This window comes from Choloepus didactylus, chromosome 4 (genome assembly GCF_015220235.1).
Source record: "Choloepus didactylus isolate mChoDid1 chromosome 4, mChoDid1.pri, whole genome shotgun sequence".
NCBI lineage: Eukaryota > Metazoa > Chordata > Mammalia > Pilosa > Megalonychidae > Choloepus > Choloepus didactylus.
In genome coordinates this window covers 120466143-120485806 of record NC_051310.1, presented here as the reverse complement: position 1 = coordinate 120485806, position 19664 = coordinate 120466143, and the positions used below count along the sequence as shown (strand labels likewise).

The window sequence follows — 19664 nt, the reverse complement described above, 5'->3', positions numbered from 1 at the left end:
TCAACAATAAGACAAAAAAAAATTTTAACTTGTTCCAAAGATTTGAATAGACAGTCACCAGAATAGCTGATAAGCTCATCAAAAGATGATCAGTTTCATTATGGAACTGCAAAAAAAACGATAAGATAGCACTATATATCTACTAGAATGCAGTTAAAATAAAGAGACAATAACAGGTGTTGACAAGGATGTGGAGAAAGTGGTACCGTCATACTTTGCTAGTGGAAATGTAAAATTGTACAGCATTTAGGAAAACAATTTGGCAGTTTCTTTAAAAAGTTAAACATAAACTTAACATAGGACCCAGACATTCCATTACTAAATATTTACCTAAGTAAATTGTACATTGTACAATGACTTATATACAAATGTTCATGGTAGCTTTATTTGTAGTAGCCAAAAACAGAAGAGAATCCAGATATTCATCAATAGATGAATGGATAAACAAAGTGTGGTATATCCATACAATGGTATATGCCTCAACAATTGAATGAACTGTTGATAAAACAACATGTATAAATCTCAAAATAAATGTTGAATGAAAGAAGCCAGACACAAAAGTGAATATGCTGTGTGATTTCATCTGTATAAAACTCTGGAAAATACAAACCATGATGACAGGAAGTAGATCAGTGGGTGTGGAGGACAGTGAGAATTTCCTGAAACAGAGCATGTGGGATCAAGGGATCTTTTAGGGGTGGGTGGGTATTGGAAATGTTCTAAAACTGGATTGTGGTGATGGTTACACTCTATAAATTAACTAAAAATCAGTGAACCAACTGTGTTTTTAAACTATGTAAACTATATTGCAAGAAAAAAAGAGTTATCTTGACTTAAGAACCCCTGTATCAAAGGAGCTGAATAGATGGATTCAAAATGGACTCAGAAACACAGAAGAATATTTAGAGGAGTTATCAAAATTTAATGGGGGAAAAGTATGGATTTTTCAGTAAATGATCTGATGATAGCTAGTTAGCCATGGGAAGCAGGGCAAGATTATCTACAGCATGAGATAATTTAATTTGTATCCATCTTCCACATAAGGAAGGTCCTTCCAAACTTAGAATAGTTTAGAAAAGAACATTCACAGAAAGGGAAAGAATTCATAAACATAAAACTAAAAAGCTCCTAAATAAAAAGAACCTTGGAAAAAACACAGCAAATTTAGTATCTTTTGCTTAGATATTAAAGTGTTAATATTTTATATAAATATATGAGATCTTAAATGTAATACCTTTCATTTTGACAGATACGATTTTTACTTCTCATGGTCTGCAAAGTCAGAATAAAAATGTTTGCTTACCAATTAACTGACAGACAGATGCCCTTTAAATGTTTTTTTCTTTTGTTTCCAGGAAGTATCGATGAAGATGTTGTGGTGATAGAAGCTTCCTCCACTCCCCAGGTCACTGCCAATGAAGAAATTAATGTTACCTCAACTGACAGTGAAGTGGAGATTGTAACAGTTGGTGAAAGCTATCGGTGAGATTTCAGTTCCTTGTTGTATATTTGAAGTTTTAAGTATAAAATTTTAAGCATATTTGCATTGCTGATATTTGCTTGCTTGCTTCCTTCCTTCCTTCCTCCCCCTCCCTGGTTTGATTATGCAGATGCCTCTAGATTAGTGATGGTGAGGCTGTGTACACTGTTGCCTATCCCAGACCAGTTCAAGCAAAATCTTGGGGTTGGTAATTTTTAAAAAGAACACAAATACTTAATGAATATTAAGAGAGTCATTGCTGTAAATAAACAGTAATTTTACTTTGTGTTTTACAATATTGGATTTGTGTTACGATACACAGAATTCATGAACTCCTTTGAAATTTAGATGCAAATAATATGTAAATTTGTTGATGGTACCAAAGTTACCAGTAAAGAAATTAAAGAGTATTGATATTGAAATAGTCCTTTTTGTTACATTTGTTTCAAGATCTTACTCATTGCTAGCAGTGAAGTTTGTTCTATCCTGTTAGGGTGGCCTAGTATAAAATGTAAGTTTTTGAATTTTTTTTATCCTGTACACATTAATTTCATCTAAGCCCAGTTCTGATGAATGAAACGAATAAAATATCCTCATTTGTTTTTGTGTGTTTTGATAAATAACTGGAAATGCATTGCCCTTTGCACGATCATTTTGACACATACTCCTTCCTCCAGTCAGATCCTAATAACACTATTCATCCTGTGCTTCAAGTTATGAATATTAATATGAAAGCAGTAAAGAGTTGTTCCATTATATTTTTATATATAAAATTAATAATAAGTCTATGGGTGAATCTTAATTTTTGTGGTGGAATGAATTTAGAAATACATTTGTTTGTTGCATTTTAATGTGTTATTGATTAGGAAAAAAGGTCACCCCTATTTCTGAAGTGTGTTGCACATGTGCTTAAAACATGCTTTTCCACATGCCATTTAGGGCCTCACTTTCCCACTGAATTGCTACCTCTAATGGTGTAGGAGAGAGCAAATGATGCCTCAGAGGTCTCAGGTATATACTGAGATTGACCTTCTGCATTCAGGAAATTTATCGTTTCATGTTTTATCTTAAAAATTCATGCAGTCTTAATGTCTACTCAATAACATATCCTAGTTCATCTTAATTTTTAAATGATTTTCCCCTAAATCTTTGAGTACTCCAAGATATGCACCTTAGTTATCCTGTGACTGCATCATGCTTGGCACAACACTGACTCACTTTTTATGAAAAATGAGCACCACTGAAATTAAGGTCCTGTTTTTCCTTGTGGAACTGAACATCTTTCTTGTCATGGTGATGCTTAATGTCAAACAGATGCATTTATCCTAGGAGGGAACAGTAATCTTGGAAAAGACCCACACTGCTCATGACCCATAGTTATTCTTTAATGTTACCTGGGCAATTAACTTTATCACTGTTTGACAGGCTTTTGGCCCTTCCTCTTTTTTTTTTTTTTTTTTTTTTTTTTCCATTTCATTTATTTTTTTTTTTACATACCATACAATCATCCAAAGTGTACGTCAGCTATTCACAGTTAATGAAAAAGTAATATATAAATACATTCTGGTCTTACAAATTAAAATCATAGAGAAAAAAGTTCCTCTTGACACTGTTTTTCCTTTCCAATCTTAATGACCTTTCAATAACTGCTTTCATTTCAAATATACTTTCAGACTCTTTCTAGTGCATTTACATTGTGTTGGAAATGCAAATTGTACACAAACATATAGAAGCATGTTAAAAACTTAAATGGCTTTATAATGGGCATTTTGTTCTGTAACTTGTTTTTTTAATGTAACAATATGTCAGGGATTTTTCTGTGTTAGTACATATAGAAGTGTCTCATTTTTTTAATGTAATTATTGATATATTTGGATTTAGGCATACCATTTTAATATTTGTTTTATGTTTGTTCCCTCTGTTTTTTGTTTCTGTGTTTCCCCTTTCCTGCCTTCTTTTGGGTTGTCTGAATATTTTTTTATATTCCATTATAATTTTTCTATTGTGATTTTCTTTATAACTCTGTTTTTAGCGGTTGCTTTAGGGACTACAAGATATATACTTAACTTTTCACTGTCTACTTAGAATCATCTTTTACCACTTTAATTTGAATGTAGAAACATTAATATTTTATAGGATCTTTCACCCCTCCCCAACTTTATTCTGTAGTTGTCCTACATATTACATGTACATATACTGAAAACCACATCCGACAATGTTATAATTTATGCTTTTAACCATCAAACTTATTTTCAAGAATTAGAGAAGACTAGTCTTGCCTATTATAGGTACTCAGTATTTATCATTTCTTTTGCCCTTATTTCATTCCTGATATTCCAAGTTTCCTTCTTGTATAATTTCCCTTCTCTCTGAAGAACTTCCTTTAGCAATTCCCTTATAGCAAGTCTATTGGTGATGAACTCTCTCCGTTTTCTTTCATCTGAGAATGTCTTTATTTCATCTTTATTCCTCAAGGATATTTTCACTGAATATTGAGTTCTGTGCAGACAGTTTTTTCCATTCAGCACTTTCAAAAGAGCTGGACTTTTGAAATATTAGTTTAGCAGTTTGGGAAGGTACTGAGGTCAGAGAGAGCTGCTCAGATGATATTGGAATAAACCAGAAAATGGAAAGGGATCAGGATGATGAAACTACTAATCATTGAATATTTTCTGGCTCTAGGCCCTAGGCTATATTCTTAACTCCGCTACCTCCCAATGACCCCAGGAAGTAGACACGGTCCACATTTTACCAATGAGAAAATGGAGGCTTAGGGCAGTTAAGTTACTCTTTCAAGACATCACAGTTTGAACATGGCAGAGCTCTCACTGGAACCTAGATCAGTCCTTTTGCAAAGTTGTAGCTCTTTCTGGTACTACCCAGGCTTTTTGAAGCAAGAGAGGAGGGCTTTAAGGAAGGCAGTGTGTGTCCGTGAAATATCAGGACACTCTTAAGGAGGAGAGAAGGAACAGAGAGGGGCACCTGAGGCCACAAACATGCCTTCACAGGGATGTCAACCTAGAAATGACAAACCAAGCTTCAAGGCAGCAAAGGTGTTTGGTTGGGGTCTTAGAATTGTAAGTTGGGGAGCAAAGAATCAGGTAGCCACCCCAGTCGTGTCCCATCTTGGCATTTCCAAGCAAGAGTTTTAAAGAAAAAGATTACGTAAGTTGTTTGTGGTTGGTGGATGTTTGGGGTGCTCCGAATGTCTTTCAGGTTAGATAGTTAACTGAGTTCTCTATCTTGGGGTTTGTGTCATGGGGTCTGGATGTCCTTCGGGTTTTGAGGAACATTGTTTCTTGAGGCTTTGTATACTTTGACAGTTTGCAATACCTGTTGAGACAAGTGTTAAGAGTAACCTCCAGAATGACCTCCCGACTCCATTTTAAATCTCTTAGCCATGGTATCTCTATTTTTTTTTTTTTTAATCATCATTTTATTGAGATATATTCACATACCACGCAGTCATACAAAACAAATTGTACTTTCGATTGTTTACAGTACCATTACATAGTTGTACATGCATCACCTAAATCAATCCCTGACACCTTCATTAGCACACACACAAAAATAACAAGAATAATAATTAGAGTGAAAAAGAGCAATTGAAGTAAAAAAGAACACTGGGTACCTTTGTCTGTTTGTTTCCTTCCCCTACTTTTCTACACATCCATCCATAAACTAGACAAAGTGGAGTTTGGTCCTTATGGCTTTCCCAATCCCATTGTCACCCCTCATAAGCTACATTTTTATACAACTGTCTTCGAGATTCATGGGTTCTGGGTTGTAGTTTGATAGTTTCAGGTATCCACCACCAGCTACCCCAATTCTTTAGAACCTAAAAAGGGTTGTCTAAAGTGTGCGTAAGAGTGCCCACCAGAGTGATCTCTCGGCTTGTTTAGGAATCTCTCTGCCACTGAAGCTTATTTCATTTCCTTTCACATCCCCCTTTTGGTCAAGAAGATGTTCTCCGTCCCACGATGCCGGGTCTACATTCCTCCCCGGGAGTCATATTCCACGTTGCCAGGGAGATTCACGCCCCTGGGTGTCTGATCCCACGTAGTGGGGAGGGTAGTGATTTCACCTTTCAAGTTGGCTTAGCCAGAGAGAGAGTTGGCCCTTCCTCTTTAAGAGAGTATAGCTGTGTTTCATATTCTTTTGTATCAGGATTTGATAAAAAAGTTCTGAAAAACTTCTCTGGAACTGTCCTCATACATCAAGTTTTTTGCTAGCGTTCCATCCAGCAGAATATTTTGAGTTTGTACATCTTACGAGGTTTTCACAAAGGTACTACAAACTGGACCTGGAATTTTCTACCGCTGTTAACAGCTTCCCAGAGATAATAGACTACTCAGTCTCATCAGACTTCTGTTGTCTCAAGAATTTTAAATGTGATCACTCTCCTCATCCAAAACATTTGATCCTGAGAAAATTGTTTACCACTATACCTCAAGCTAACAACTCTGGCTAGTATGTACTGTTCTCTTTTACAGACTCTTGGGAATTAACCTCTGTACTCCTGTTTCTGAGAATCTCGTTTTAGAATTGGAACTCCTTTCTAAGCTTTTGGGCTCTATAATTGCTGAGGCATTTTCAGTGCAGCTTAAACTTTGAATGCTCACCTCTTTTTGCAGTGGTCACACTCATATCCCCAGTGGCCTTGCAATATTAATGGATCTTGCTCACCCTTACATGCTGACAATAAGCTTATAAGCAGTTTTATATTCAGTTTGTGCAGGATCAAAAAGAAACTTTACAAGCCCATGTGTTTTATTGACCCCACCTTTCTAAAACATTTATTTTTATCTCCTGGAGCCTTAGAAATGCATATGCTACATACTATCCCTGTATACCCTTAGTCCATATCATCACAATGAATCCTTTACATTTTTTTAAATAAAATACACATCTCTGTGTAATTTAGAGTAATACAATGCAACACATAATTAAAAGATGATAAAAGTTTTAGGTGTTAAAGGTTTCTGATTGCATGCTTTGAAAGCTTAAAGCAACTCAACTAATATTTCTAAGAGCTACCAAATTAGTAAACTAACCACACTACTCTGACTGCTGGAATTCTCTCTGGTGCCTATTTATTTCTTTGTATCTATTTTAGGACAGGACCAGAAGCTTAACTTGGTTTAGGACTCCCAGAGCCATATTTTGCAAATCCAGCCTGGGCTAAACTACAAGATCATATGGACTTTACTAAATGTGTGGGGTGTTATTTTTACTATTTTATCTATGGTAAATAATTTTAGGTATTAACATAATAAAACATGTAAATAATTTATTACCACCCATTGAAGAGAGAGCAACCATTCTTGAGCTAGAATCCTGTATTTTACACTAGAGATCGGCCTAACATAGCATATCTTATAATCTTAGATCGGTTGGTGATTCATTCATTGAACAAATATTAATTGTGTGTCAGGCATTGTGCTAGTCATAGTTTTTATTTCTTTTTTTTTCCCTAGTCATAGTTTTTAAATGATTTCCATTATTTCTTTGGAGAAGTCTTTCATAAGGAACTTGACTTATTTTTAAGAAAGGCTTATGATTTCTTGGGTGACTAAAATTTTTCTTCCTTTTTTATATTTACTAACTTAATATCGATGTCATTTAAGGTCTCGTTCAACCCTTGGTCACTCCAGATCTCATTGGAGCCAAGGTTCAAGCTCTCATACAAGTCGACCACAGGAGCCACGGAACCGCAGTAGAATTTCTACTGTTATACAGCCCTTGAGACAAAACGCAGCAGAAGTTGTGGACCTTACCGTTGATGAAGATGGTAGGTTAGAGTAGTAGCAATAGAATTATTAAGAGAATTTGCTAAAATGAAATATCTTAGTATGTTAGCATCTCCTATTCTTTACATATAATGCATTATTAAACTATAGAGAAGTTGTCAATTTTTGTAATCTTACTTTTAAATTGTTGTAAGTAACTTCAGTGTATAAATTGTGCCTAAAATTCTTTTGTTTCATTATTTGGTATTGTCTCAGAGAAATAGATTTTTACAAGTCGTAGTTTGATCAACTCTCAGATTTACTTATAAATTTTTTTTATAACATTGTTGTCGTACTTTTAACTTTGCTATGAAAAATAGAACAGCATTTTCAAAATGCAGGCAACAGAAAGCAATCTAACTTAATTTAAAATGGTAATAGTTATTTGAAATGGTTATTTGAAATGTCTGACTTTAAAACATGTTATCCTTTAATGTAATATCACTGATAACTTTTTGGGCTGCTTAGCTTTTATTTATGTGTTATTTTGGCTTACAGCTGCATCCAAGTAACTGAAGAAACAAAGTTAGAGTTGGAAACAGAGGGTAGGGGAAGTGATAGAATGTATGAATATATGTCTGCATGTGAATTTTCCCACAAACTGAGAATAATTTTGAGGTATTATTAGTTATGAAATGATCAAGCATAATTTACCTAAAGGAACATGGAATTCTTTGGAAGTTAGCTATAAGTTGGAAAGGATATTATCAGGTAGGTGGAAAGAATTGAAAGAGTTGATAGGTGGAAAAAGTGGGAGGCCTTATGCCGTCAGTTCCTGCATAGGCTGTTTGCAACTTGGGTGATCATAACTTTCAGAGTACTAGTACTTTCTAATTAAAATGTTTATGAAAAGTGCAGCACATCGGCTGGGATGCTTTGGACATAGCAGAGTTTTCTGGCCCAGCCGAGCTGTTGCCGTTGCTGGACCCACAGGAGCAGGCCAACTTTGGGAAACATGTGGCGCAGTCCACCTGTATGTGACCCAGCAGGAAAAACTTAACTCCTGGAGTAATCTGTGTGGGCCACAAACCTCGAGGTCATTTTGAACCCCAGCTCCATGCATATTTCTCCCAGTTTGGCACTGTTACAAGATTTAGACTATTCAGAAGTAAAAAGACTGGAAATAGCAAAGGCTGTGCCGTCTGATGATGTTGCCCAGGTAGTTGCTGAAACAATAACTACCTTTTTGGTGAAAGGCTCTTAAAGTGTGAGTTTATGCCATCTGAAAAAGTACATGAAGAATTTTTTCAAAGACTAGGATGTTCCATTTGGAAAGCCATCATCATATCCAGCAGTGAAATGGTATAATAAGAAATGGACACTTAAAGAAAAGCTATGGATGGAGAAGCGATTTAAAAACAAAGAAAAATTACTCAGGAGGAAATTAGCTCAAAAGGATTAAAATATAATTTTCCTTCATTGATTATATGGAAAGAGAAAAAAAGAAAAGCTTCAAACACTGATCTTTAGAACTCTGCAAAGAGCCAGGTTTTACGAAACAAGAAAAAAGAAGAGGTTTCGGGAACTCCTAACACTGCTAAGAGTACCGGGGACAGCCAGGGCCCACACTAGTTTGCACACCAATATTTTTGGAGAGCTGAAAATCTGAAGTGGCTGAAATGAATGATGATGGCCAAGATAATAAAATAGTTTTCAAACAGCCCATATCTGGTGCAAAAGAAGAAACACAGGAGACTCAAACACCTACACATTCAGGGAAAAAAAAGATGAAGAGAAAGCAATCAATATTTCTGAATGTATTATGCATAATATTTCTTTTGAAATATGTATTTTGTTATTAGGGCTGATTCTTTAAATTTTACTAGGTGCAATGAACTGTAACCATTGGCAGGATTTTCAGAGGGAAAAACATACACTGTTGATTCAAGTAAATAAGAAAAAAATCAGTAATTTTGGCTTGCCTATTCTTACTGAAATCCTGGGGTTCATACTAGCTTGCAGCAGCTGGGCTAACGTGGCCTTTTTACCGTAATGGATGTCTCTGGTTTTCTTTGTAGATTTCATAGTTGTTTTTAGTTTTTCTGCCTGGATAGAATGAATGGTCACTGTTAACTGCAGGTTTAATCATACACTGCAGCCTTTGTTATAATCACCAAATAAAGACCACCAGTCTTGCTTTTCTACCTACATAGTTCTCTGTGTTAGCCAGTGCATATTTAACTAATAAGGGTACTTAAGAGTTCAACATCAGATGGTTGAAATTAAAAGCTAAATTAAATTTGCTGAGTGAGAACATAGGCTACATGTTAATGCAGATTCATTTTAAGTGTATATGATTCATTTTTACCAATAATGTTAAATTACTTTTTGATGGGCCAGCATGGATTAATAACCAACATTTTGTACCTGTTACATCAGTTTGGAGTTATATTGCAAAATTCAAACAGAGACCAATAAATACACTTCTTATTTGTATATAAGTGGGACTTGGGAATCTTGAAATAAAATAGTAGGTTTTCACCTCAAAAAATAAAAAATGGCTTTGAGATATTTTATTCCCACTGTCTGTATGTCATTCACTGATGTCCCAGTTTTTATTTTGAAGCACTGTAAATTATCTGTAAGACGATAGGTAATGTAATAGGGATTAAATAATGATTACTCAGTCAAATGGAGTAATCGTTAATTTATTCCAAAATTTTGGAAACTATGGTGTGTTTTCTTTGTGACATCTGCCAGTCAGTAAATAGGTGAAGGTGACAGAGAATAGCTTTTCCCCATTACAGTAAGTTCAGCAAGAATTTACACTTTAGGTTAAAAGTATATTAGTAGATGAAAGCTTCTGTGTTACTTAAATCAAATCTGAAACTTAAGTGCATGTGTTAGACCAGTGGTCCTCAACTGGGGACATATTTGCTCCTGGAGGCATTAGGCAATGTTTAGAAACTTTTTTGCATTTCGTAATCGGTGGAGAGTGTTATTGACATCTAATGGGTAGAGACTAGGGATGCTACTAAAAGTCCTGAAATGCACAAACAGCCCCCTCACTCTGTCACCAAAACAATTATCCTGCCCAAAAGTGTTAGCAGTTTTGAGCATGAGAAACCTCAAGTTAAAACATTTGCAAATAAATAGTGGTCTCCTCCCCTTTTTATCTATAAGCAATTATATTTGGTTAAGCACCCAAAGTACAGTGTCCCACATAGGCCATGAGGTACTATTGTGTCTCAGGAATTAGCCTACCACACTGAATTGTGTAGAATACTCTATCCTCCTGTTCAGTATCACATTGAGTTCCTTCTTTTCAAATCTAATTGTTGTTGCTGTGCTTTGAACATATTTATTTCTAGTGTTCTCAATTCTAAGCAGTCATTTTACAATCAAGTGTCTGAAATACAACTCATTTATAAATTAAGGTCTGCCAGAAATTTCCTTTGACTTTCTGCTAAAAGAAATTTATTAGAAAGCACAGATGAATATTAATGCTAGCAAAAATCATGACATGGAAAGAAAAGGATAAGAACAGATATTAAAAATCATAGTTAATGTTTATTAAGTAATTACTGTGTTAGGCATTATATGAAGTACTTTATATGTTTGATCTCAGTTTATCCTAACAACAATTTTATGAAAAAAATTCTGTTACTTTTCCCATCTTGCAGATGAGGACATGGAGAGTGTTTAAGTAATGTATTCATGGTCATACTGTCAGTGGTGAAATCAAGTTTGCTATCCATGCAGTCTGACTCTAGAATCCATAATGTGCCAGAGAAGGTGCAATTTGTAACAATGTTCTGACAATCTATAAAAATATGTATAGGCATAGCAGAGGGACTTTTACTTTCCTTTTATTCCTTGGTTCTTTGTGATAGATCAGAAAACTTAATATAGTAGTTACTGCAATAGCTACATTAATCACCTCAATTACTGGAATATGCGTATGTGTCAACTTTTTTAATGCAGTGCTCTTATTTTAACATGTCAATTTGATGTTGCAGTTTAGCTTTATGAAAGCTTTCTTTACTATATGTACTTTTAGAGAGTTCATATTTTTAAGTTTAGTTGCTTACTTGAATTATTATTATAAAAATTTTAGCTTGGATTAAAACATAACCCTTCACCTGAATTGTTTTGAAATATTAAATAAACATTTTATATTTTGTAGAACCTACTGTAGTACCAACCACTTCTGCAAGAATGGAATCACAGACTACAAGCACTTCCATTAACAATTCAAATCCATCTACCTCTGAGCAGGCCTCTGATACTGCTTCAGCTGTCACCAGTAGCCAACCTTCCACAGTGTCAGAGACCTCAGCTACTCTTATAAGCAATAGTACCACTGCTACTTCTATAGGAGGTACGTGGAAAAGGGGACTTTCTGTCATTTCCTTTGTTAAGGAAGATATTGTTATTTTTAAGTTTTTACCTATATTTGCAGGTGTATTCTTAGATTAGAATAAACTTCATATGTGAACAGTGTAGTCTTCATTAAAATTAGACTGTGATTTCGTATTTGAATATGTGCACTGTATGTGAACAAAGTATTACAGCTCAACTAAAAGAGGCTAGGTTTTTAAAAACTAAAAATATTAATTTTAGTTCAGTAATTAAATGGCAATTTTGAACCTATTAAATGAACATGTAAAAATTGGTGAATTTTCAAAACTGAGGCATAATTTGTCATATGTACAGTTTCTATTGAAAGTTTTTGTAGGAAGGACACAAAGTTTGTTATTCTTAGGTTTTAGGTTGTTTTATTTTGTTTTCTTGTCACTGAACTGAGTTTCGAAGTAGAAATTTATTTTATGGGAATTTGAGATGTTTTTGTATCAGAGAAGTTTTCCTACTTACCAATCTTTTGGAATTCTTATAGAACTTAGTGAATTGTTTTTTAATGTAGTTATTATATACATATAAGTTGTGTAATCTTTGTTATGTTGAGCTCAATTTCTGCCTCAGGTTTTTGAAATATATATTATAATACTGATATTTGGAATAACCGCTTGCTCACTCTTCAGTAGACTGATCAGTGAAAATAATCCTGTCTTTCCTCAGATAACCCAAAGAGATTCAATGTGTTTTCTTTGCAGTTCCTATTACTTCTGTCTGTGAACATTGTGCATTAGGAATGCATAGAACCATGGGTGTGGGAGCATTCAGGTTGTTTGCTAGAGATCCTAAATCTCAGTAGCTTTAAATAAATGTAGAATGCACAAGATTCTAAAAGTATCTGTTGAACATTGTATCAGTTAGAGGTTAGTGAAAATCTATAATTTTTTCCATTCAAATTCATAGACCTCTGATTTCTAGTTCCTAGGTTAAGGACTCTAGTTTGAGTTTAGCTCAAATAGGTCAGACTAGGAGCTTGGAAAACGCGGATGCAAAGATTTAGAATAGAGTACTACATAGCGGGGTTTAGACAGAAGAGAAGTCAGCAAAGGCAGGATAGGACATGTCGGCAAGGCAGAGCTAAGAGAGTTATGTGGAAATTTGCTGGAACCCTATCAAAAAAAAACCCACCCAAATTCATTTAGGCAAATCCATAAATTCACTTTTATTTAAACCAGTTTTGGTTGTATTTTTTTGTAGGTAACCAAAAGATTCTTAATTGATACATTGTCCCAGAACAGACTAGCTAGATACTATGAGTTACACAGGAGCAAAGATCCCTTGGTAATTCTAGAAATAAAGCTCTAACAGTGATGTTCCAGAATCTTAAGGATTCTGAGGATTACCAGGAGCCAATGTAGGTGGTGGGAGGGTTGTCAAGTGCAGGGCTCTGGGCCCTCTACCTTTCTATTTTAACAGGAAGTCTCTATTTTTAATCTCTCTTATATAGTTTCCACATGATATTCAGTTTCAGGGAAGGGTTTTTTGTTTTTTGTTCTTTTGTTTTTTGTTTTCAGTTTACTTTTATTGAAATATATTCACATACCATACATTCATCCATGGTGTACAATCAACTGTTCACAGTACGATCATATAGTTATGCATTCATCACCATAATCTATTTCTGAACATTTTCCTTACATCAGAGAGAATCAGGATAAGAATAAAAAATAAAAGTAAAAAAGAACACCCAAATCATTCCCCCATCACACCCTATTTTTCATTTAGTTTTTGTCCCCATTTTTCTACTCATCTGTCCATACACTAGGTAAAGGGAGTGCAATCCACAAGGTTTTCACAGTCACTGTCACCCCTTGTAATCTACATTCTTATACAGTTGTCTTCAGGAGTCCAGACTACTGGGTTGGAGTTTGATAGTTTCAGGTATTTACTTCTAGCTATTCTAATACGTTAAAACCTAGGAGGTGTTATCTATCTAGTGCATAAGAATGTCCACCAGAGTGACCTCTCGACTCCATTTGAAATCTCTCAGCCACTGAAGCTTTATTTCATTTCATTTCACATCCCCCTTTTGGTCAAGATGTTCTCAATCCTGTGATGCCAGGTCCTCATTCATCCCCAGGACTCATATCCTGCATTGGCAGGGAGATTCACATCCTTGAGAGTCAGGTCCCATGTAGGGGGGAGGGCAGTGAGTTCACCTGCCAAGTTGGCTTAGCTAGAGAAAGAGGGCCGCATCTGAGTAACAAAGAGGTACTCAGGGGGAGACTCAGGCACAATTATATGCAAGTTTAGCCTCTTCTTTGCAGTAACAAGCTTCATAAGGGCAAGTCCCATGATAGAGGGCTCAGCACATCAAACCACCAGTCCTAATGTTTGTGACAAAATCAACATCAGTCCAGGTGAGGAGGTTCAGGGAAGGATTTTGCTAAAATTTGGAACACTGGGATAATAGAGCTTCTGGGGACAGCTTTGCAGTTCTTCATACATGGAAGAATATGTCTTCAAATAAGTTTGGGTGTGTGGCAGAGAACATATTCAGAACTCAGATGTTTCGTACATGGAGAGTTCTTTGCTAAAAACAACAATCCAAGGCAATTATTACTCCCGTTTTTAAATGAGAAAGCGGTTGTCTAACTTTCCAGACGTCATAGTGCTATGTAATAGCCTCATGATTAGAACCTGTGTTCCTCTGACTTCCTGCTTTTCCCCCACTATATGACACTAAGTCACTAGATTATTAAAATTTACATTTTATTTTCCAAATATCTGAGTCTTACCATTTCCTGTATTCCACTGGTTCTGACTTTAGAGGCCAGGAGGGAAAAGGCATTGGATGCTATAGTGAGATCTAGCCAGATACACTCCAAGTTTGGGTGGTTAGTTATGCCTTAAAAAGGTGAGATTTTAAAAAGTACATAGTCTGCATAGGAGTAATTTACGATATTAGAGGTTAATAGCTCTCAGGATAAGAAGCTTTGCTTTGTAGCTTATAATGGAAAGACTCACATGATACTTCAGAATTTTTTTAAATGCTATTTCTTTGGTAAATCATTTGTTATGACCTAGATAAAGATGAGTTATAGTCATATTTCCATATCATGAAGAACTGTGACTATCAGGAAAATCCCGGTGAAGCCCGTTGCCCAAAATTATGACGTATATGTTAAGAAAATATCTTAAAAACATTCTTATTTAAAGAAATTTGAATTTACTAAAAATTTCTTAATCTTTTAATTGCTAATTTATTCATAGCACCTATTTTACACAGCAGTATTTTTAATTTGATTGTTCTGTGCTTTTTTTCTGTTTCAAGATGACTCAAGGAGAACTGCATCTAGTGCTGTATCTGAAACTGGCCCTCCTGCAATGCCAAGGTTACCTTCTTGTTGTCCCCAGCACTCGCCATGTGGAGGGTCATCACAGAATCACCATGCTTTAGGACATCCGCACACAAGTTGCTTTCAGCAGCATGGCCACCACTTTCAACATCATCACCACCACCACCATACTTCTCACCCAGCTGTCCCAGTTTCTCCTCCTTTCAGTGATCCTACTTGCCCTGTGGAAAGGCCTCCACAAGTGCAGGCACCTTGTGGAGCAAATAGTAGTTCTGGTACCAGCTACCATGACCAGGTATGTGGAATTGATGAGTTATTATTACTATTTTTAAAATTGTGGTGACTTCAGGGGGAAAAAGAAACCTAATGATACATTTTACTTATTAAATAAATAAAATTCTTGTTGCTCATGCAAGAATGGCCTAATTCAATGGGCTTCTGTGATAATTTTTTTAAAAATTAAGTCTGTAGGATTTTCAGTTGCTCTTAATTATTGCAGCTAATTGAGGGGACCAGGGATATGGAAAAGCAGAAGTGATACTAGTCTAAAAATCATTGTATTTTATTTTAGAATGATTTTGATGTTTTCAGTCAAATACAGATGAATCTGATTTTTGGGATTTTATTTCAAAGAGATGAAACCATAATGTTGACCTCGTTCAAGAGAAATTGGAAAATTTTCCAGTTTTGTCCCTTCTAAAACTCCCACTCCAGAGCTCCCTATAATCTCCACTCAGCTAAACAAACCTGTGTCAAAGTTTCTCAGAAGCATATGAATTGATAGTTTGACATTAAGAAACTTCTTTGTTTGCCAAACTGAGACTTGCAGTATCAGCAAAAAATAATTACGTAAATTAATTGATACTATTATTGAGTGCTTGAGAAGTCAAATAATATTAAAGTAGTGTTGGTGTTCACGTAGAATAAATCAAGCCAGCTATTATATGCTATTTTAATTTTGCTGTGTCATCTCTGCATAATGGTGATATAAACCTGGGTGTTGCAGGCTTTAAAAACCAAAAGATGTAATTTCAGGAGGAAATTGTGATTTTAACATTTAATATCCTAGAAGAAATTTGAAGTCAAAATGAAAAGTCAGAGCAGCTGCTTTTTTTTTTTAATCACCTGGTCTTTCCTAAAGTACCTGCTTCATCCTCTCTCTTTCTCTCTCTCTCTCTCTAATTTTTATGGTTATTGCCTCTGGGTCTGACAAAAATAACTAAGAGGAGGAGTATGCCTTTTAAAAAAAGTAGGTATTTTTGAAAGGAAGTTTGAAATGGTTATAGAAAAAAATCACTGAAGAAATTTTAGATCTTTTAGTTCTGGTAAGTTCTATTTATTAACATCTGTTGGTTGCCTGGACCCGTTCTACCTCTTACTAATGAAGAAGCATCAAGAAAAACTTTTCAGCTAAGTGAAAGGTCCTATGTAAAAGTAAAATTTATTTTTACTAGAAATTTTTGGGGAAAGGGGGCTTATAGTAGGAAACTGCTGAAGAAGTGGGTTTGCCTGAGCTTTTCATTCAAAGAATATTTTATTGTTGAAGTAGAGAAATAATACAGTGGATTTGAGAGATCAGTTTGTATGGAACATTTTCTTTGAAATTGAGTAAGTTAACTCTGGGTAGAATTTCTTTTACAGTAATGTTCAGTGTAAAATAAATGTAACCTATTCATCCTTCTCTAAATAGAGGTATCTGGACTACCAAAAAAACTTAGAGGACTCAGCAGTATCCCGGGTTTTCAGTGGTGATGACTGATACAATGGAGAACAGAGAATGAGATCGTGAAAATATGAACTGTTTGAGCTGCATATCAATATTTGGCAGATGCTGACATTAGCTACATGCTCATGAGATAACCTGTTATAGTCTCCACTTGAAACCTATTTGGGCCTAGCAGGAAGTTGAGGAGTAAGAGAAGTAAACAATTGATCTGAAGATTTGGGATTGTGCAGATGGCTTATGATGGTAGTGCCAGATTGTGGATAAGCAAAGAAAGATTGGGAGGGAGGGTTGATTAGGCCCACAGATAGAAGTTGCAGTATCACTTGAATTTCTGTAGCCCTTAAGATTCCCTTGTAATTATTGTTCTACATCATTTACAATCTTTTTAAAGTAATATCATTTACCGTTTCTGTATCCATTCTCCTTACCCTCCTTTTTCCTTCTAGAATAATAATTGAATGAACCGACTAGAATTGTGAAGAAGTGCATTTTCATATCTGTAGACCATATTGTTTTTTTCCCTTTTATTTTTATTTTTTAACTGTATACTCAGTTCTTTATAGGAGGGTCTTCACCCAGCTTTACTCACCCTCTGGGAGTGTTCTTAATTACTGATTGGAGAAGAGGATTGGAAAAAACTTGCTCACCTTAATAAGTCTTCTCATAAGTCCAATTTTAACCTAAATAATAAGAAAGGGTTAGACCCTAAATATAATTTCACAATCTCACAATATTGTTTTTAAATCTCATTTATCTGAATTGAGGACATACATTATATTTACCAACTGAAATAAAAGAAGCAGATATTTACTTCATTGATTGTAGATATATAATATAGAAGTAGAAAGGAGCTCTTCTTTTTCTCCTTCACGTTGGTTCTGCTGTACCATCATCACCCTACCCTTTTAGCATCTGGAGATTCTATTGTTTCTATTATCTCTTGAATCTGGAGCCCACTGAAAGTTCAAAGATTGCCATGGTTCCTTTGAGGACTTCTTTGTGACCTGGGCCTCTAACTAATGCATTACCCTAACTTTCTTATCGTCATGCCCCCCAGCTTCCATTATTCCAGTGTATAATTCCATGTATAAATCAAACCTCTATTTTCTTGAATCGCATTTTGAAAAATACAGCTATACTGAACACTAGAGCAATTGACTTGCATTTAAATTGCTTTAGAATACAAAGAAGCAATTATTTCTGTGGTCTACCATAGATTAGAACGTAAAATTATTTATCTTTGCACAATGCTTTGGGTAAAAAAAAATTATTGATGAATAGAGATGAGTCTTGACTCTTAGGTTTATTTTCAAACTTAGTAAATGGGCCTTCTCCCAAATCATATTTCTATTAAAAGCAAAAAAGCAGTCAGTGGTTTAATTTTTTTTTTTTTTTTTTTTTTTTTTTTGTTAAGTGTAAAGGGTTATGAGCACTACTAGCTCATATTTTAGCCCATTCCTTCTTATCTTGGATAATGTAGACTTGTTTGCACTATTGGTGTTTCAGTTGAATGCTTGCTGTATACAATTTAGAAACTTAGGACTGACCAGTTTTTACCTAGAACCCTAGTGTTTTCAGTGCTTGGATTATAATGTCTAAAGGAGTCCTAAATCACAACTCAGAATTTTGTGGTAAGGGAGAATATGGAAATAAGATTTAAAATTTTCTTTCTCTTTCTAAGATCTACATAATTTAAAAGAAATAGACCTTAAAATAATATAGTAATTAAACTTTTGCTCATCATGTGGTATAACTTCTGCTTGATTTTTAAAAATTGATTTTAGATTATAAGTATAAAACTTACACTATAATTTTCACAATCCGAGATACACATAAGCATTTTCTTGGTGTTTGATAGGTCTTTGCACTCAGAATTTTACCATTTTCAGCTTGTGAAAATCAAAGATTCTATTTTTCTAGATTGCATTAGGAGTACTTTTATAATATAACATGAAATAATGTCTTGACCAAGCTTTAGAAAGATAAAACACAGTTCCTCTTTATACAGCAGGCATTACCAGTAGACCTGAGCAACAATGGTATCAGAAGTCATGGAAGTGGTGGTTTTCACGGAGCATCTGCATTTGATCCCTGCTGCCCTGTTTCTTCTTCCCGAGCTGCAATTTTTGGCCATCAGGCTGCTGCTGCTGCCCCGAGTCAACCATTATCCATAGATGGTTATGGATCAAGCATGGTTGCGCAGCCCCAGCCCCAGCCCCCTCCACAAGCCTCACTCTCATCATGTCGGCATTATATGCCACCTCCTTGTAAGTATAAATTTAACTGAACAAAGAACCTAGAGGCATACAAATAAGCAATGTACATTCTTCCATGAAATAACTTTTCATTAATCCTAATTGATAAATTTTTAGTATTTATTTGGCTTAAGAGTGAGGTGTAGTTTTCCCATTTCATTCTCCCTTCACCCTACATCCCACAATCAGTTTTGTAAGGTAAAAAGGGCAGATGTTGCTTACAAAGGACAGAAAAATAAAAAGTATCATGTTTTGTCTATTTTGCATTTTAACATTTAAATTTTGATATCTCTGAAATAGAGGTACATTGAATGGTACTTTATATTCCTATAAAAGGCTTTAAAGAATTTAGATTTCTCCTTTAGAAGTAACTGAAAATTTCAAAGTTTAATAGCTGTTTCTAGGCTTACTAATAAGAGAGTCTCTTGACAGAAAACTTTGCCAACTACAAATAAGTTGAGTTATTCACTCAGTACAGACAATTAAAATAAAACCAGGCATGGCCTTTCTAAAGAAATTGACATCCACAAGATACCATAAGAACTGACAAATACTCTTATTGTATGTAGCATATATTTACTACCTTGTTAAGTCATAAAATAATAATCCAAAGGAAACTTAATAAATACTTTGATAATAAACTCTAAAAATTAATGCCAGGAGTAAACTGGGAAATTATCAAGGAAATTTGTCTTTCGTTCTGATTAGAGTCAAAGGATAATTTTTCATTATATCTCTCCTTAGATTCCTTCTTCCACT

General features: G+C 34.9%; 1 protein-coding gene across 9 annotated transcripts in view; it reads left to right on the top strand.

Annotated features, from left to right (window-relative positions):
* Positions 1 to 19664, top strand: part of RNF111 (ring finger protein 111) — a 180368-nt gene that overhangs the window by 139170 nt on the left and 21534 nt on the right. For all 9 annotated transcript variants that reach the window (XM_037833825.1, XM_037833829.1, XM_037833827.1 and 6 more), the window contains 5 exons: positions 1356 to 1482; positions 7108 to 7271; positions 11396 to 11590; positions 14900 to 15219; positions 18659 to 18917. In XM_037833825.1, the coding sequence (XP_037689753.1) occupies positions 1356 to 1482; positions 7108 to 7271; positions 11396 to 11590; positions 14900 to 15219; positions 18659 to 18917 (1065 nt within the window). The remainder of the gene's footprint in view (positions 1 to 1355; positions 1483 to 7107; positions 7272 to 11395; positions 11591 to 14899; positions 15220 to 18658; positions 18918 to 19664) is intronic.